The sequence below is a fragment of the Mchenga conophoros genome, linkage group LG9 (genome assembly GCF_057382185.1).
Source record: "Mchenga conophoros isolate Kocher_MC1m ecotype Shallow Benthic linkage group LG9, M_conophoros_male_GT1.1, whole genome shotgun sequence".
Classification (NCBI taxonomy): Eukaryota; Metazoa; Chordata; class Actinopteri; order Cichliformes; family Cichlidae; genus Mchenga; species Mchenga conophoros.
In genome coordinates this window covers 15,758,099-15,779,312 of record NC_140534.1, presented here as the reverse complement: position 1 = coordinate 15,779,312, position 21,214 = coordinate 15,758,099, and the positions used below count along the sequence as shown (strand labels likewise).

Here is a 21,214-nt window from a genome sequence, read left to right as displayed (position 1 = left end):
ACAGATGCACCAGGGGGATGAATAAATGCAGTTACGCAATATAAAATCATGACGATAAGATTTTAAATGAATACATACTGGATACACTGAGTAATCATCACATGATGCTTTTCTTTTTAACTGGAGAGTGTTTTGTACTTTCTGAGCTAATGTGGGTCCTTGTATGGAAGGCTGATTACAGTCATAGAGGATGTTAATTTCACTGTCCACTCTTTTTTGTAATATTAAGAATTACATATCATTTTTTTCTATTTCTGTTGAACAATTACGGTTTTCATTTTCAAGGACGCCACACATTTTTAACACTTCAATTTAGTGCATTAATTGAGCTTAACAGAGGAAACCTGATGTGGAAATAAATTCCAGCATTATTTGCTGTGACTGGGGATGGCAAGAGGAGAGTCAACATGGACTAATTTGATGCAAGCAGCTCTGTGCACAAATCCCCAGGAGGCCTGGATGATAAGCACTGACAGAGCCACTAAGAGCCTGAGGCGAAGCAGTTCTAAAGGCCACACGGATGGAGAAAATGAAGGGGGTGGATGGGAATAAAAGAGTATTATCTACTTGTAATCAAATGTGAAGAATGGTTTAACAGTAAAAAAGAAATCTACACTGAAAATTCTGCCGTTATCTGCTGACTCACAGTATGGAGTGTGTACATGATGCATGGGAGGCAACCGGTGATGCTGTCTGGGTGAATTACTCTCTCAAGCATCGTAAAATACAACTGAAACCTGGACTCTGCTTCTCACTGCAGTCTACGGTTAACCAGAGAAATGGAGCATTACTCTAGGTTTGGTGAATTTTGAAAAGTTTCTTTAGAACACAATAGAATGCAAATTGATGAAAACACAGGGAATTTATGGATTAAACGACAACTGCTTAACTCCACAACTGTATTTATCACTGTAGATGTGATCTCAACAGTAAGAAGGACTAGCATGCAGTCCAGGCAGGTAGGAGAATTTTAGGCTGATTGATTTAAAATCAAAGGCAAAGCAGATGCTTACAGGCAGATTGTTGGTGCAGGTAAAAGAACCCATCAGAAGGCTTTACAGGCTCAAACTGTAAAGGTTTTGTGTGCTCTCAGAATCAGCTTTCTGTGCCAACTTTCATTTGTTTGTCCTCAAAGACAAATCAGATGCTACTCATAAACTGAAACTTTGGTTTTAGCCACAGATTCTATGACAAATAGTGTCCTTGATTTTGTCTGTATCAGTTAAACTGTCTCTCCCTTGAAATACTGGTTTTCCATCTAAAAAGCTGAAATGAGTATTTCACTCTCAAAATATGCACACCCCATTGTTTCTATTGTTATTCAGCCATTTTTGAACACAGCACCTGAGTGTTCTCCCTGGTTCTTCTCTTGTATCCTGGCTGTGACACTTCGATGGCAAATGTCCAAAGCTATGTCTACATAGAAAGCAAAGGGTGAGTACTACATTAGCATACCAGCAGCAGCAAAAGCAACAGTCCCCGGTGAGTCTACACAGGAAGCATTCAAGCTCACAATAACTATAATTACACGGCTACAAAACAAGAAACTAGCATTAACAGTTTGTGGTGGGAAACTCATTCAAGGTGCAAGGCTAATGGAAAATTGCCACATGCTGAAAATGTCAGATTCTGTATAAAATCTAAATGTTTACATGTGAGATAATAAAAAATTATCTATTCTGAGGTCAGATTTATAGTTGTCTATATATTTAGCATTCTGTTATTACTTGGATTATATTTGTTTGCCTGTTTTTCTTTCAGACATATGCACAGGTCGTCTAAAATGTCCACCAAAAAGAAATGGGAGAAGCATAAATCACAGGAGACTGTGGTTTTTGTCACATTGGAGAAGATTGCATCTTGCACTTTGCTTTGCTCTGTTTGGATAGTTTAGGGAAAGATTGCAGTTCAGGTTAAAGCATTGGTTTGTAAAGTTTCCACTTGTCAGTATGGCAGTGTTTTTGTTGGTGATGGCCAGGAAGAGGTAGATGGGCATTTCTGGTTCGACTGCTGAGGGAATAGGAAAAAACCCATAAAGCAATATAAACATCGACTAATAGTCAATTTGTGTGCCTTCATAGAGCATTGTGAAGGCTTACCTGTTACACCTGCCTTAGGAAAATGATCTCAAACATAGGCTGTGTACATATTTGTGGTGCCATGGGAATGAGAACAGACTGGAACATCAAGCCCAGTGGCGTGTCTAGAAAAGTTTTGATGGGGGGGCCAGGTAGGGGTACAGATTTGGAGAAGGGTGGCAGATGTAATTGGCAGATAATGTTAAAAATAAATCTACCAACCATTAACCATAATTCAATAACCCTATAAACCTAATGACTGAATGCGCTTTTAACTCTGATTAGAATGAGGTTTTAACCACTACGGTGCAAAGTTTTTAGATACTGCGTTGATAAAGTACAAGAGATACAATCAGTGCTTTGTCAGTGTTTACTCAGCATTCAAGGACAGCAATATTTGCATAGTATTTTTACTGACATATAGTGCACATATGTTTTGGACAAAAACATTTTTGAATATTAAAATACGAACATTTTTAGCCGATGCAAATGCAAAACTTTATCTGCCTATTAAAAAAAGAAGATAATCTTCTCACAAACTGGTGTTTGATTTTGAAGCAGGAAAAAAGTGGAGAAACAAATGAAAAGACTAACATTTGAATGAAACCTGAAAGCAATGATGATGAAATACAGTCAGCTGGCATGGGGACACTGCCAGTATTGACCTGCAGGGCTGGACTGGGACAAAAAAATCGGGCATTTTGACTACAGACCGGCCCACCAGGTATTAAAGCCATAAAGCCTTTGAATGAAAACAGACGCTGTTGTGACAGTGATGTACACTGTCTTGTTGGTATATGTATGATTTCTATACATTTTACGTCAGATAAAAACTTTGTTCGCAAGATTCAGATAATTATTTAATAAAAGCTAGATATTTTAAATGAGAATAAGAAAGAAAAGTATTTCTTTGTGCCCCCCTCTCCCTGTTAATGCCCTACCTGGCCCACTGGCAAAACTTTGCTAGACCCGCCCCTGCACAGTTACCAGCTGTCAGCTACTTAGAAAAGGATCCTGGTGTTATTTGTCTCTCAGAACCTGTTTCTCCATCACCTGTTCAGCTCTGATGATTCAGTAAGGACATCTCCTGGTTTCATCTTCATGTTTCCCTCTCACCACATATCCAAACCGATATCATGACCAGCAGCTTTTACAGCTGTGGCTCCAGCAAACATCAGCTGATACTAGAAATTAATATTAAATAAATTCTAGTATCAGCTGATCAAGCTTAAACATGCTGCTGTTGTTTAGCGCGACATCCGCTGGTTTCCTCTTTCTGGCGCAAAGTGGGTGATAAATAAACAAGAGAGAAAAGCTGATCAGCTGATCATTGATCAGTTTCATGATTGAAGTAGAAACAGGAGAGGGAGGGGAGAGAATGAGAGAAGAAGAGGCAGCTGCAGCGTAAAGACACAGAATAAATCCAGCTTTGTGTCTTTTTTCATTATAGCGAAAGTACGGGACAAACTGCGTCTCTTCTCAGCTCAATACCAAACGCGTAATATTTTCTCTGAATGAGGGACCATTCCATTTTTAAGGAGCCGTTGGCAACTCTACTAACTAAACTTATGAATAAAATAAAGTTCACTATCAGTAACATCAAAGCACCCACCCAGCTGTATAGAAACTCCGTCATGCTAGCTAGTACGCAGTACGAATTACTGTAACTGACTGTAAAAAGTCAGCACAATGAAAATAAACTATCCCTAAACTTGGTTTATATCTGACCCAGATAGACTGCAGGTCATAGCTTCTTACCTGAAGTTTAGTTCACCTGACACTCAGACCGGCGGCCGCTTCGGGTCTCTCCTCCTGCTTCCCCTTTCCTCATCTACCTGCTGGCCTCTGTGGAAGCTCCGCCATAGCCACCACCAAACAACTGAGTTATTTTTACAGCATCTGGACAATCCACCACCTCTCATTGTTCATGCCGTTACTACAAAAAAAAAAAAAAAAAAAGTCATTAGCCCACCGGTATGCCCGATGGCCAGTCCAGCTATGTTAACCTGCAACCAGATCTGCAGCTCCATACAGCAATGTTACGACTTATTATATCTTATAACTCATAACTCTTATGCTAGCTCCCCCCAGTAGCCTACTGTCTGAAATATTCGAGGGTTGCAATAATTCTTTAAGAGTTATTTTTTCCTTGGTATTTTAATTTCACCGAAGTTTACTAAACTCAACAAACTTAATATTACTTACAGGGACATTTATTCTCTCCTCATTTTCTTTCGCTGAAAATTTGTTTTCTGCCGTGCTCTCCTACCTTTGCTAACGTCATGCTCATAGTGCAGAACCCGATGCTGCATTCATGTACACTCGGATATCTGAGCTTCACTGTGAAAACATAATCGTACATTTCATATTTCATTGAGTTTTAGCTTCGGGGTAGCACCCCCCCCAACCCGCTGGACACGCCACTGATCAAGCCAAAAATATACAGCATTGGAAGCAACAATTACTTGCATACAAATATTACAGCATTTTCTGAAGCAATATCTCAGAGGACAGTGCTGCTCTTTGCCCAACTTTAATGAGAAGTCTGTTCATTTTTCAGTCAGCCATCTGTTTTCTTCCTGTGTCACGAGCACTAAAGTCTTTCAGGGCCAAATGCACGGATGGAAAATTTTGTCTTGTTGCGCAACATGGAATAAATCAACCACTTAACAATTTAAGTAAAAATCCTTCCTGTCTTTGCTGAAAGTTCCAATGCACAAAGCCTGAGGATACACATCATGTAAACTATTTTAAGACACCAAAATACAATAACGGCTTCTTATTTTATTTAATAAGAATATGTATTAAAAAATCATTTTTTCCCTGTTTTTGTTTTATTTTTCTTTGAGTTTTTTTTAATTAAAGCAGCACTGAAAGACAAAGTGCAAAGTATATTTTTTAGTAAAAGGAAAGCAGAAACATTTTGCTCATCCAGAACAAAACAAAGGTAATGCCAATCTAGCCTCAAACGACTTTGTAAAAACAAGTGTTCTTCGTAAAATTGTAAGAACAGGTGTCCTTAATCTCAAGAGCTGCTTAAAGTAAAGCTGAATGGAGAAACATCTTTATGAAGGCTTGGATGCAAGTCATCAATGTGTGCTTTGTGTTGTGTTCTCATATCTGTCTGCACTTATCAGCTCTTCCTGCTGTTCTGTTTTTTTGCTTACCCATAAATCTGTAACATCAATCTAGTAATCTTCTTGCTGCTCTTTGTCTGTTCTGTTTAAAAGTTACTGTTATTCTGTCATTCAGAAGGGATGTTTCAATGATTTTTAAAATGGCAAGGGTTGATGAGAGGTTTAGGATTGGAAATCAGAACTTCTGTTACAATGAAAAATGAAATAAAAGCTCTTGAAATGTGGTTAAAAACTCATTGGGCCATGCTGATTTAAATGTGCAGAGACCTTCAGCTTCCATAAAATTGTATTAAGAGACGTCACTGCCCCATAATTATATGGCCGATTCAAGATTTAATACTGAGTTAACTGAGCTAATATAATATAATCTGGTTACAACAGTAAATATGTTTAATTTTACTGAGTGGTAGAAATAAATCCCAATGTCTCACATATCCTTTGTTCAGAGTTTGCAAAGTAAATGAACTTGGCAATGGTAGACAGGAGACCAAACCACTATGAGATACATGAGGGGGTCATGAGTCTATCTAAACCCGCAATGCCAAATATAAGTCCCGGGGGCACAACAGGATTCCCGCTGGAAGGCTTTGGAAAACTTCCTTTTGAGAAGGACCTTCCCTATGACCACTCATGCTAAACCAATAAAATTAAGTAATATTTAACCAATTAAATGACAGAAAAGTACATGATTTTCAACATCTATAGAAATGTTGATTAAAAAAAAAATAGAACAGTCTGCTCCTTAAGCATGAAGAAACCACAGGAGGAGGAGGAGCGTCCCAAACAGAATCTAATTCTCTGTACTTCCAGTGACCTTTTAATAGTTATAGTTTGTTAGTCAGCTGCAGGTGGTGTAAACACTTCAGTTCCAATTACGCTGGGTCTTTTCGATAGTCAGCACCAATCTGAGCTCCTCATCTAACTCTAATATCTGATGATTATATTCATGAACTTGTTTTTTCAATTAGTACTCACTGCTTGTATCCACAGGTGAGGGCAGGAACAGTGATTAGTAAATCCTTTGGGCTTAGATGTCTTTTCACCTCAACAGACTGGTACACCATTGTTTTTAGCGCAGATGCTGCATCAATCTGTCTTTCAATCTGCTGCTCCACACATGAACATGACAAGATACTCAAACCTCCGCTTGGGACATTTCATTCCCAATCTGAAGCTGTCAATTTCCCTCCATTCTGGATGAGAAGTATGACCTCGGACTTGGAGGTTCTCGTTCCCACCCTGGAAACTTGTAAGTCACTCGCAAACCACTCTAGCTGAAGTTGGAAATCAGCACCATCAGGAAGACATTAACTGCAAAATGGCCAGTCCTTGAGTCCAATCCTCACGGGTAAAAAACGAAACACCAGTATGTGAGAGTGAAGAGGAGAGAGACGAGCTATTTTCTGCTACTTTATTCCAACTTCACGTAACAGCCTGTTGTGATTAATGAGTCACATGTGCTAACTCAAGTGCAATAAAGAAGTTATTAAAAGAAGATATTAATAGTAAAAGAGTAAAAGTAAAAGAGTGACATTTAAAGAGTACGAGAATTATGCTATGAATCTCAGTGCTGTTTTTATATCTGAATGTTGCTTAGACACACAAAATTGTAACACAAGACATAGAGAACTGTTTTGAAAATTTATGGGCTTTTTTGCATGTTTCTTTAACACGTGCTGTAAAAAAATCAACATCTCTGTGTGTCCGTGGTATTGGATTTGTGACGACAATGATCCATATGCATTACTTAACGTTGGGCTAGCACACCCACTGTAACCCCCCCCCCCACACACACACAAAATCAATATTTGCCAGAATATGCTGAGGCTGGTGGTCTGGCATAAATGTAAAATAGAGGCAAATGATGCGTCACCCATATGTATGTATATGAATATATGTGTTCATATATTTATATCTACACATATACATAAAAACACAGAGAACAACCGTGATATCTTGCAGATTGAATATTTTCTTTGAAATAAATTAATCAAGCCCGTCCTAAACGTCTGTTAGGATTTAATTAAACCTGGAATGAAATCCATTTGTAACACTGATTCTCCCCAAGCAATATTCAGCAGCTGTTTGGAATATGGCCCAAGGCTGCAAACTGAATCACAGAAGAGTTGTTTTTCAGAGTTATAAAGGTTTTGTTTACCTCAGTTTAAATTATTCAAGATAATCGAGAAAACAACCCTGTGGGAACTTCTGTTGCACACCAACTTTGGCTTCTTGACTGTGCAACCTCTCTGCTTCTTGCAGAGACGACAGGTGTATGTGGGCCTGAAATAAATGCATTTGTAAATGTCTTTCCTCTTCACTTAAGTAGTTTTTTAATTTAAGTTAATGACCTCATCTTTGCGTAGAGGTTAAAGTCTGCACTGCAGAGAAATGCTGATAAACAGACTTGTGGCTGAGGTGGCATTATGATTTATTGAAGCTCCTCTGCAGCAGTGATTCACACAGTGGTCAAGCAAACACCTTCATTGGCACGCATGAATCAAATTGCAGGCGAAGCTTTGGCCAGAAAAATACAAGGCTGCTTTTACTTTTTTTTTTCATGTGCATATAAATCAGCTTCAAGTTTAAAAAGACACAAATACATAAGGCAATATTTAAAATAGCATTCACTTACATAGTAAATCTGTTTGTGAAATACTGTCACAGAGGATACAGTTGTTCTTTTTTGTCACAGTGCAACATATTTAAGGCAGCAACAAGTTACACAACACATACATAAAAATACATTCAGTTTAGTCTGTTTCATTACATAAACATGATGAAAATAGTTTTTTATAGTCACATGTACATGCTGAAAGTGAGAGAACAACCCACATCTGCAAATTCACAGAAATATCTACACAAGCCACAAAGTCAAGGAGCTTTGATTTAAAATCAGCACATTTTATAAGTGGACTTTCATCGTTTCCACATTGAGGCTCTTTTTTTGGCTTTTTGCTCAGAGGAAATCATTAATAACAACAAGTTAAAGCAGCTTTCTACTCATTTGTGGTTGTTGCCCTGCATCAAATACAGGAACGCAATCATAACAAGAAATGCTATTATGCCTGAGAAATACACTGACCTTTTTATATATATTTTACAGCTGTGCCATCCAAAATTTTAGATGATCATCGACAAATTCTTGTGCGCAAGCATTAGAAAAAGGTTCTTGACATGAGAATCAGCAGGTGAACAAAGCACGGAGGTGTGGTATTTGTTGCTGGTATTCTTCTCATTTCCAGAACAATCTTGTTTGAGTGCTCTTATCCTCTATGAATGGCTCAGAAATTCTTGTGCAACACCTCATTTCTTCAAAATAGCTTTTTTGAAACAAGCTGTTTTAGCCTGTTTTCTATTTCAGCATTGATTGCTTTGCCACTTTAGCAAATTTGTAGTTTATAACTTGGAGAAAAACTCGTAAAACAGTCCAGATGTAGACACAGTTCCATGGAGTGCATGAGAAAGAAATGTACTGAGGGTTGAGGACTTTTATGCATATATATATATATATATATATATATATATGCTTTCAATATGCACTGTATATGTTTTGAGGAGAATGGCACTCCCAAACCTGGAGGTAGTCTGTATATACTCTGTTAGATGTGCCATATATAATTAATTTACTGTGGCATTTATGTTCTATGCTGCCATAATACTTCAGTGTCATAATCCTGCACATACAAAGTTAATAACAACAAGCAATATGTTAGCTCTCTTGACTGCAAAAGGTAAATAGAAAATATTTTCCGAGTGAGAAAGAGAAGCAATCTGCAATTGCTGGTCACTTCAAACTTGAAATTGCACTTATGAATGGCATTCACTACAAAACAAATTAGCACTTGTCTGAAGAGCAATGTGCTATATTACAAGATGTTTGTAAACCTACCTCTTCAGCAACCTGAAACCAAAGATGGGTGCCCAAATAAATCATTTACCGGCAACATGTGAGATATCATACTCTCAGAGTCCATGTTGGCCAGGTTTCGATTTAAATTGCAGGCTGTGGGTTCACAGCGGACCCTTTACAGGCAGCTCACACATACAGCAGAGCATGCGAGCAGCAGAAAATCTCTTTGAAGGTTTTTCTCATCTCTTGGCTGCGAAAAGCATAGATGATGGGGTCAATGACAGAGTTGCACATGATGAGGATGAGGTACATGTTGAAATGGGACATGAAGCAGGTGCAGTAGGGGTTCCTGGGGCAGCTGATCATAAGGATGAGGTGGAGGAAAAAGGGCGCCCAGCATACCACAAATACCCCAAGGAGAATGGTGAGGGTGATGGCCCCCTTCATGTTGGCACGCTGCTGGATGGGAGCGTTGCCCGGTAGGGCTGCGATCCGCTTCATGTGCAGGCGAGCCAACAGGAACATGTGGACATAGAGTGATGCCATGAGCACCAGCATGGTGAAGAACATGGTGATGAGGCAGATGAGTACAGTGGTGCTTTCCGAATAGATGATGAACAAGATGCCGGAAATGGTGCAGCACGTCCAGATGCTGCTGATGACCAGCATTGCACGACGCAGGGTGACAATGTTGTGGTATCGCAGGGCATAGAAGATGGTGATATAGCGGTCGATGGCGATTGCTAGCAAACTGCAGATGGATGCCAACAGAGAGCTACAGATCATAGAGTCAAACACATTGTCCATGCTTTTAATCAGTGTGACAGGAATGGTCAGGCTGCCTCCATTGATGAGTGCTATAACAATAGTCTCTGAGGCATTAGAGACACTGACGAGCATGTCAGCAACTGCAAGGCTACAGATGAAAAAGTACATAGGTGAATGAAGGTTCTTGTTTTTGATTATAGCAGCAACAACCAGGATGTTCTCCAGCAAACTGATGATGCCCAGAGTCAGGAAAACCTCAGTGGAAATAAGCAGCTGCTCATAACATCCAGAAGATGAGTCTTTTTCCTCTCCTGATAAGTCTTTGTTAAATGGCAAATTGCCTGAGGTTTGGCTTCTGTTGTGGTAGCCTTGGATCAGTCCATGGTATTCTGTGGCATTCATAATGGCTTCTTTTAAATTCCCTTCTCCTTGGGTTATTTCTCCGTTGTTAAGTGTCCAGCTATGTTGTCCGTTTTAAAGTCTCAGTGTGTGTGGCTTTGGACAACGTCTGCGCCCCCGAAAAGAAGAAAAAAAAGAGTAAAAAAAACTCTTAGCCAGTGCTCCTTCTTCCCTTTTCCACCCTTCTGGCGTTCCAAGAGACAATTTTCTTCAAAGATTTGCTGCAGTTATTGTTCTCAACAAAACACAGTCCCACAGCTCTCCTCTCATCTCTCCACTCTGGAGGGAAACAGTGTAGTGAGAAGTTAAAGTAAGAAGATGTAAGGCAGATAAGTGAAGCAGAAAGCAGCTACAAAAGCAAACGTGTGTGAGACTAATCAACAGTGAGCGGGAACATGAGAGGCAGAGTGCAGCAGCTCGCTGCACAACTGCAGGCAGATCTTCACTTTGCAAGCTACTGTGGTCTCACTCGCTCCTATTATATTGAACACACACACACATACACACCAACCCCTTACTCTCCTGGCTGCCTTCTGTCCTATCCGCTTGCTGATAAAGTGGGAGGAGGAGCAAAGTTTGGGCTGACGCATGAATGTAGATTTTAAAATGAATCAGACCCAATGCAACACATGAGAAGACTTTCACAGTGTTTTCGAATCTCAGGGGATGTTAAAACATTTCAGTGAAATCTAATTCAACAGTATCGGTTTTCATATAATAATGAAAACATTAAACACCATGAATTAATGGTGTTTAAAAAAAACATCGGACAGCAGCACCAGCCCAAGCCTCATAGTGCAGGAATATGAAGTGAGGCGCACACTGAGGGCGGTGAACCCCAGGAAGGCCGCCGGACCAGATGGGGTAACTGCAAGGGTCCTTAAAGAGTGTGCAGACCAGCTGGCTGGGGTCTTCACTAAGATCTTCAACACTTCACTGTCCCAGTCCTGCATCCCGCCGTGCCTAAAGTCAGCCACAATTGTCCCACTGCCAAAGCGTACTAACATTAGCAGCCTCAACGATTACCGACCAGTTGCTCTAACACCTGTTATAATGAAGTGCTTCGAGAAACTGGTCCGACGTCACATCATGTTCTGCTTGCCACCCAACCTCGACCCGCTTCAGTTCGCATACAGAGCTAACAGATCAACTGAAGATGCCATTGCTGAGTAGAGGCATCAGGAAAGCTAAGGCTGCCTATAGGAGGAGGATTGAAGATCACTTTGCTGACAACGACCCCAGAAAAATGTGGCAGGGGATCAATCACATTACCAACTACAGAATCAATAACCAGGCAACATCTAGGACTGATGCCTCACTGGCTGAGGATCTAAACCGTTTCTTCGCCCGCTTTGAGACGACCAAGCCCTCAGCTGCCACACCACTTCCACCCGCCCCCAGCACTGGCACACTAACACTTAGGGAGCACCAAGTGAGGTGTGTTCTAAGGTCAGTGAATCGCAGGTCCTGATGGAATACATGGAAAGGTTCTCAGAGCATGTGCTGACGAACTGACCGGAGTCTTCACTAAAATCTTCAACCTTTCCTTGTCATCAAACACCGTCCCGCCCTGCCTCAAAACCTCCACCATCATCCCCATCGCCAAGAAGACAGCTGTGGCCAGCCCAAATGACTACAGGCCTGTTGCACTTACGCCTGTAGTGATGAAGTGCTTTGAGAGACTGGTCTGTCAGCACATCAGGGCCGGTCTGCCTCCCACTCTGGACCCCCACCAATTTGCCTACAGGACAAATCGTTCCACCGAGGACGCTATCACCATAGCGCTCCACACTGCGCTGAGTCACCTGGAGCACCGAGGAAGCTATGTGAGAATGCTCTTTCTGGACTTCAGCTCAGCGTTCAATCATATCATCCCGGAGATCCTGGTCCAGAAACTGTCTCACCTGGGACTCTCCACCCCCATCTGCCTCTGGATCAAGGACTTCCTGACAAATAGACCACAGTCTGTCAGACTCGGCCCCCACCGGTCCAGCACCATCACACTCAGCACCGGGTCTCCACAAGGATGTGTTTTGAGTCCCCTCCTGTTTATGCTCTACACATCCGACTGCTCCCCTACCCATCTCTCAAACACCATCATAAAGTTCGCGGATGACACCACAGTGGTTGGACTCATCTCAAGGGGGGATGAGTCGGACTACAGAGATGAGGTCAACAGACTGACTGAGTGGTGTTCAGTTAACAACCTCCAACTGAACACCACGAAAACTAAAGAACTTATCTTGGACTTCAGGAAGGGCAGAGCAGACCCGGCCCCACTTTACATTCACGGGAGCTGTGTGGAGAGGGTACACTCCATGAGGTTTCTGGGCGTGCAGATATCTGATGACCTCTCCTGGACGGCAAATACTACAGCGGTGGTTAAAAAGGCCCAGCAGCGTCTCCACTTTCTGAGAGTGCTCAGGAGGAACAACCTGGAGGAGAGGCTGCTGGTGACATTTTACAGAGTGTTGCAAACAAGCAGTTCTTTGAATCTTTGGGCTGAAGGAAGGACAATACTCGGTGTATCAATGCTCAATCAACAATCATTTATTTCCATACAATTCAACAATAAGAGCATTACAACGTCCGGACGGGAGAGATGCTACCAGAGGGTCAGGCACATGTCTCAAAATGGTGACGGGTTGCTCAGCTTTTTATAGTCTCTAGTGGCCCCCAGCTAGTCGTAAAAGCCAAAACATCACATTTTTTCTCTGTTACAGCGCCTAAGTTATGACCTCGGCAGTTGTTTCTCTGCTTTCTGTAAGGTGGGGGTGTGGAATGTGGTCTATCTATCTCCCCTGTCTTTAGACACAGAGTCTCCTGCTTACAACCTTCTCTTCATGATTCAACACTTAAGCATGTCAAGAAAACAGTGTCACACATTCCCAGCAGATCAAGGATACAGAGTGATGCACATTTATCTAATGAACTAATATGTGAATATGTTCTGTTAACTCAAAAGTATAATGAGAACTAAACTACATACAGCTCACACACTCTATATTAAAGGGTATAATGTGATCTACAGCAGTATTCTAATTCAACTACTTTGATTACATATATAAGGTAACATATAATAACAGAATAATTTAATAATTCCCCCTTTTGATCTCTGAAAGAGATCACTTACAACATGCACTCCAGGGTCGCAAGGTCCAGGTTTTCTTGATCCTGAGGCCCTCTGTCCCCCTTTAACGGGTGGACCATATGTGGGATGACCTCTGTGTTCACGCAGTTCAGATGCAAGCAAAGTTAGATTTACAACCATAACAGCAGTTACAGATGACTCTCCCATCACTCCCCAATTCTCCCACAGCTTTATTTTGGTGCTCCAGTTTTCCACTCCCATTTTAATGCCCCCTTATACCTTTCAAATGTACTTAGACTAGAACCTCTGTCTAAGGAGCTTTTAACCTTTATTTTTATTGCTGCAGCTACCAGTGTCTTCCAGTTGGGTGATTCTCAGCTTCTTTCTTCGACCTCCGGGGTTAGACCACCCTTTAGTCATTGCACAGTTCTGGGGATTATTCTGCCCCGATTTCAAACAAAGATCTGTGTGTTTTGGGTTCACCGGCGTGTCCCCCTTTCTGCCAAGAGCCTCTCGAACCTCGTTGGTCTGGTGTTCCTGGTTTTCGCCAACCCCTTCATGGTTATTGCTGTGTTTGTGGGATCCATCTTCTCCAGGAGCCCAAACGTCATGACACTTGACCCCAGTTGCTGTCTCGGCAGTCCCTACATCTGTCCCTGCTGTGAAGGGTCCTCACATCTCCGGGTCCCCGTCTGGTGTCTCTTCCTTTCTCTGCAAGAGACAGAAAACCAAAACACCTCTCTCCCTAGCCTTGATAATCTAATATTGTTATCCATTGTTCTTCTAATGATTCAAATTTGGTTTAAAATATTATGTTCAGGACTTATTCTAATCATAATCTATGTGTGTGTAAAAGAAATAAAAAATTAGTGAACCCTTTCTAAGTCTAACACATTATAAGCTTAAGTTTTACCATCGCTAATTTATTAAACACACAAATAAAGTCATAAAATGTGTTTTATTCCATATTGATCCTCTGAGTGTAATGGTACATTTTAATTTGAATTTATCCAAACTAAACACAATATTTTCTTTATTTACTTTGCTCTTGTTCTTTTGCAGTACCACATCCTATCAAATGTCCCTGTCGATTATATTCTACATTTAATAACTTACTATTTCAAGTGAGAACCTAAATCACGTGGACCAATGTTTATTATTGCATATCTCTATTCTGAATGTGGCCAGTCATTCATAGGTATTGTTCAATTTTGGCGATTTTCCTCTATAAAATTTAATTGACTTTTTACAGTGGCCTGCTATGGTTAATAATAACATATTCCAGTCATGAGTGGTATCAAAAGTCTTCTCCACTGTAGCATTTGGCATTCCCAATAATATAACATGATACCTTAATCAAAACACAGCTAATATAGCACAGTTTTCTTGATGCAAACATCAGTAACTCAAAATCAGCAACCACAGCGTTAAGTCTGCAGTTCATACTTATGTGAAGCTAGAGTCTCCTCCTCCAGTCTCTCTTATCCTCCTGCTCCTGAAAAAACAAAACAAAACAAAGCGAAGCATCCACCCTTCTCTTGTCGGCTGGGTGAATTGTTTATGAATTGTTTATTGGCATTTACTAATCCTAAAGTGGGTGCAGTCATTGTCTCAGTATCAAGTCAGTCAAAACTTTTAGTCGTCAGTCCATCACAGTCCATTCGCATGCATACCTCCATACACATTCATACCAGATGTTGCTGATAATGGAGTCTCACGCGCAACCTATTCGAGCCTCCATCACCAGCAAGATGACGTCATCATTTTAAAGGAAAACAATTCCTTGTTGTTTTTTGGGCCGGATTGACTCGGTGCAATCCTTTTAGACTCAGAACTTCTCAGTGTTCCCTATAAGTGAATTTCTCCCAAGCCAATTACAATCATGGAGAAGCACACTTTGCAACTATTTACAGTAATAATATTTTATAGCGCTTTAAATTTCAATCTTTCAGGCCTGGTTTAAAGAGCTGATTGTTAAATCATGAACTCACAAAATATCAACATATCACCACCGGTGGATCACACCTCTCAGATGTTTTTTCTCCAGTGCACTGTAACAAAAACGAAAACAGACATAACCAACAAAATACTACTAAAATAACACAAACTAGGGCCCGTTGCAGACATGTCCAAGCATAAAACTATCCCTCTCTCGCTTACGAGAAAGAACACAAGCCAAAGCTCACTGATAAAATCAAGCTAGCGCTAAACAAAACCAAACAATCAACCAGAAATTCACAGGAACATTTTGCTTCCTGCCGGGACAATATTGTGTGGGAATGAGAACCTCAGGTGCCGTAACACCTTTTGTTCCTCCTTGAATTAAAACTCAATCACAGAAAATGCCGTACTCCAACCTAAACTTACCCTATTAATTCATCATTTTCACTCTGTGCCACTGTTCCTCATCAGGGCTGTGTGAAGCACAGCAAAGAATTCAGTCAAGGCCTTGAGCCATAAACAGACATCACGCACAGACATTGTTTTCATAACCAAACTTTTTTAGACCTTATTCCTAAAATCTACATAAATGCCCTCTGGGTGACATATAACACATTCTAAGTATTTAATGGTAATCAATGGCTCCTCATAAAAATTATGCATTGGGATGTTTGTGTGCAGCATTTTGCATATCAGCATAAGCAAAGCATTCTTCATTGCATCAGCGTGTATGTGTGTGTGCGTGTGGATCACTCTTCATTGCACAAGCGTGTGCATGTGTATGTGTGTGCATCACTTCTCAGTGAATCAACATTCCCGTGTGTGTGTGTGTGTGTGATTTCTCACTCACTCAACGAGTGCACGTGTTCATGTGTGTATTTCACTTCATTCTGAATCTGTGTGTTTGGAGACGTGTGTGTGTGTGTGTGTGTGTGTGTGTGTGTGTGTGTGTGTGTGTGTGTGTGTGTGTGTGTTCATCACTTTCCTGTTCTGGTGTTCTGGGTAAACCACGGCCTGAAGCATGCCCTGGGGTCCTGCCCCCCTCCTTTTCAGTTTGTTTGCGACCATTGCTGCTGCTGCTGCTGCTCAAAATTCAGTCCGTCCTGGTTCTGACCCCAATTGGGGAAGTCCTTTCTCCAGTGTCGATGTTCACCGCAGGTGAAACCTGCATCTTCTTCTGTGTTTTTGTCCATTCTGAGGTGCCTTCTGTCCTCAGTTACTCCTCTTGTCTCGGTCACGCCCTTTTTCGCCACCCGATCATCCGTGTTGGTCCATCACTGTCCTGCACAGTGTGAATGCAAAGTTATCAAGGTCAGCATTCTTTCGCTCGGCCTTACTTTTCATTCGGGCTTGGCGGGCGTCTCGTCACAGCTCTGTCAGCTGACGCAGTCTGGGAATTTTCCCCCGTGTAGTGAAACGGGCCTTAGGTTTAGTGCTCTCCGTCTCGGCTGCATGAGATCACATTCCTGCAGGTCTGTTGACATTCTCAGGTCGTTGTTGTGGGTCCAGCTGTTGCAGCATTTGGTCAGTGTCACGTATGGGGGAGAGCAGGAGTCCAGTCAGCCTCGGCTTTCAGGGCCGGCAAAGCAGCCTGTAATTAAATATGTATAGAAAAAACAAAAACAAAACAAAACAAAAACAAACAAAAAACAAAAACAAACGAACAGGAAAATGATGTTGTGTTGGCTGTGTTATTCAGAGGGGAGACAATGGGGCCAGGCCCTGTGTCAGCCTTCTCTCCCCCTTTTTTTGTTTTTTGTCTCCCGATATAATCAACTCCTAACCCACCAAGTTGACAGGACAACACAGGTACATATTAAAATTCTTAAGATCATGTTTAAAAGCCCAAAAAAGGAACTTTCTTTCATTCAGTAATCACTTTTATTAATCAATCAACAGAAAACATGTCACAATTTGAATCTTTTAACCACTAAATTTGTTGTGTCTTGCCTGGTTGGTTAGACCAGTGTTCCTTTTTTTTTTTTTTTTTAGTTAAATTGTTGTCCTGCAACCCAGAGGGTTTCTTTGTCAGTAATGTATAGACTTCATCATTTAAGTATGTTAATTTTTCTTTAACCTTGCTGGAAAATCTTCACGTGTTCATGAGTGTAAGCTGTTTCTTCATTGCGTGTGTGTGCATTTGTATAAAAGCAGGTTAATTTTATCTTTTCTCAAACTAGGCGTTACCTTAAAAGGAGCCTTTCTCTCAGATTTCTCTGCTTGTGTGTGTTTTTGTTTCACCTTTTTGTTGTGATGCTCCGGACGCCTTCCCAACCTCCACAAGTCTGTTGGCCCCAATTTTATGTGTTAAAACTTCTCTTAATTTCTCCTCTAATTCTCTCCTCGCTGCTGTCTTTTTCACAGCTGCTGATTCGTGCTGGGTGTGGTTCCCATTACCTATAATTTTGCTTCGGCCGCTGTGCTTGTGGGGGCAGTTGGTCCAGGTCCGCAGCTTCCTGTATTAACACACTAAGAGATTTATTTAATTTCATTTTCATCACTTTTAAACCGATAAGCAGGCAACACGCCTACCTTGACAGCGTAAACTGTACGCCAGTCTCCCAACACATTCCTCTCTGTACTCCTCCATAATTCTCCACTGCACACCTCTTACTATCTCTCCTTTTTATTTTTATTACACCACAGAGTAATACACCCAATTATGCCCATCTATCTCTATGTGGCTCCAAATTCCCTCTTTATTTTAATTTCACACTCGTCAGGGGACAGGCACACAACAATTTCAACCACTGAAACGAGGAATTCAACCTTTTTATATTTCTTTACTAATCTAGACTCAACGTTTGTTCGCAAAATGTGTCTTGTTCTAGTCCGGAAATAAATGTGAACCCGTGATTACACGGCCGTTCCAGTGTTATTTCCGTGGCTATGCGGGGGCCCTCACCTCCCCAAGTCACCACCTCAGCACCCGGACAACGCCGGTCCTGGCCACGCGTCCACGGACAGGAGGGTCGCTACTCCATAGGCAAATGTTCCACAGGTACACTAGGCATCAACCTTTGATCCTAAAATGTGTATTTGCTCTAATGTCCTCCTAATCAAACACATTAACCGTCACTGTCACTGTGTTCACGCTTCACACTCCACATAAAAAACACACTCAGAGCGCGCCTCACTCACACTCTCACTCAGTGCGCGCTTTACCCACAAGACAGCACCCAGAGCGCGCCTCGCAGCTTCACACACACTCTCTTACCCAGAGCGCGCTTTCACACTCACACACACAACACTTTTCCTCAGCGGGAATTTTACACAGAAACCTCTGAGCTCAACTATTAGATCTTCTGAAAGCACACTGCACCATAGACCAAAATACCCCTTTCTCTGCGCTTATGACCGCCACCACGGGGCAAAGTCGCATCATAAAAGTGATGCTTGCATCCCCGAAGTTATACCAGACATCATAAACCAGGTTTTGCTCTATGTACTTCTTGGCAAGTAAAATTTTACTTTGTTTTATGACCGCAGCCCTTAAAAAAAAAAAACTAGACTGACGCCACAAACCACCGTCAAACCTCTGTTCAATGTACTAAAATTAGCACCAACCACTACTGCACTTCACGGCCGCACCACCGGAACACGCCGTATCATAAACCAAACCTACGGACGTGTTTCGCTCTCGCGTTGCCAGTGTTCAACCGCACCGTGAAGCCAGCATCTGCTTTTCCTTACATCAACTTCTATTTCATAGCCGGCAAGAGCCAGGACGTAACCGACACCATAAACAAACTTCAAACCTCGACTTCAATGTACTGGACTAATGGCCGCGTCTTCAGAATAAATTCTAATGTATTATTGCTACAGAAGCCAGTATTAGACAAAATTAAATGTGGAAGGTAAAGTGGCTGCATCTAGTCCAACGTAGTATGTTATTAGTATCTCGGTAGAAGCAGATTACTGCAACTAGTCCAACGTAGTATGTTATTAGTATCTCAGTAGAAGCAGTTTATTTAACACACTGGAATTCAGCCTCAACTTATGTTGTTAGTATCTTGCGCCAAAAACCAGACACCGACAAATTTACTGTGAAAATACATGTGACTCAGCGAACAGATTAATTTGGAAAGCCCAATATGCACATTTGGTATTTATAATACAACAGGCTGTGCTTACCTTTTTATTTTTGGACCGGTCCTCTGTTCACCTCGCCTCACGATCTCACCAAAGGTCAAATCTGCACCTCCTCAGCACACCAAAGATCCGGGTCACACGGCACCAAGTTGTTGCAAACAAGCAGTTCTTTGAATCTTTGGGCTGAAGGAAGGACAATACTCGGTGTATCAATGCTCAATCAACAATCATTTATTTCCATACAATTCAACAATAAGAGCATTACAACGTCTGGACGGGAGAGATGCTACCAGAGGGTCAGGCACATGTCTCAAAATGGTGACGGGTTGCTCAGCTTTTTATAGTCTCTAGTGGCCCCCAGCTAGTCGTAAAAGCCAAAACATCACATTTTTTCTCTGTTACAGCGCCTAAGTTATGACCTCGGCAGTTGTTTCTCTGCTTTCTGTAAGGTGGGGGTGTGGAATGTGGTCTATCTATCTCCCCTGTCTTTAGACACAGAGTCTCCTGCTTACAACCTTCTCTTCATGATTCAACACTTAAGCATGTCAAGAAAACAGTGTCACACATTCCCAGCAGATCAAGGATACAGAGTGATGCACATTTATCTAATGAACTAATATGTGAATATGTTCTGTTAACTCAAAAGTATAATGAGAACTAAACTACATACAGCTCACACACTCTATATTAAAGGGTATAATGTGATCTACAGCAGTATTCTAATTCAACTACTTTGATTACATATATAAGGTAACATATAATAACAGAATAATTTAATAAGAGCCACCATAGAGAGCATCCTAACGTACGGCATAACAACATGGTATGCAGGGTGCTCAGCTGCAGACAGGAAAGAACTGCAGAGGGTCATCAACACAGCCCAGAAGATCACTGGCTGCTCTCTGCCCAGCCTGGAGGTCACTGCAAACTCTCGGTACCTCAGCAGAGCTGGCAATATCATCAAGGACCACTCTCACCCCAGCAACCAACTGTTTGAACTATTACCGTCAGGCCGACGGTACAGGTCACATAAAACCAGGACAAACAGATTCAGGGATAGCTTCTTTCCCAGAGCTATCACCGTAGTAAATAAGCACAAAAACAATTGAACCTATTCCATACCGTCACTGTCATTATATTATGCTGCTATTCATACTGTCATCATATTAATGCTGCTATCCTGTATATATTGTACATACTATTGTTTGAGTACTTACGATTGTTTTTTTTGTACTTTTTATATTTTATATTTATATTTATTATTGAAACTTGCACCAAGGGAGTGGCACTCCAATTTCGTTGTACTCTGTACAATGACAATAAAGGCTATTCTATTCTATTCTATTCTATTCTACAACGCTCCACACCACCATCTCTCGCCATCATCGCCTCTGTCAGTGCGCCCCAGGGTGGCTGTGGTTACAATGTAGCTTGCCATCACCAGTGTGTGAATGTGTGTGTGAATGGGTGGATGTGTGGTTCTCCAGCTGCACCACAGCACAGAGAAAGGCACTCCAGAGGGTCATCAATATGGCCCAAAAAATCATTGGACATCCTCTTCCCTCCCTGAAGGACCTGTACAGCACTTGCTGTCTCAAGAGGGCACGCAGCATCCTACGGGACTGCACACACCCAGGACACCGGGTGTTTAAGCTGCTGCCATCTGGCAGGAGGTTCAGGCTGCTGAGGTCCCGGACAAACAGACTCAAGGACAGCTTTTACAACAGGGCAATAGCCCTGATCAATGTAAATAGCTGACCTGACTGGCTACCTACCTGGACTTCTTTTGGGGGGGTTAACAATGGTAAAAACAGTAATAATAATAATATTTATATTTATAACAAGGTGCAATAAT

At 41.5% G+C, this 21,214-nt stretch overlaps 1 protein-coding gene across 1 annotated transcript; it reads right to left on the bottom strand.

Moving 5' to 3' along the window:
• Positions 1–7,629: 7,629 nt before the first annotated feature.
• On the bottom strand, positions 7,630–10,672 carry mc4r (melanocortin 4 receptor). The gene has a single exon (XM_085286691.1). It carries the CDS (start codon positions 10,236–10,238, stop codon positions 9,255–9,257), a length of 984 nt encoding a protein of 327 aa, XP_085142817.1. The 5' UTR covers positions 10,239–10,672; the 3' UTR covers positions 7,630–9,254.
• Between the last annotated feature and the right edge of the window lie 10,542 nt (positions 10,673–21,214).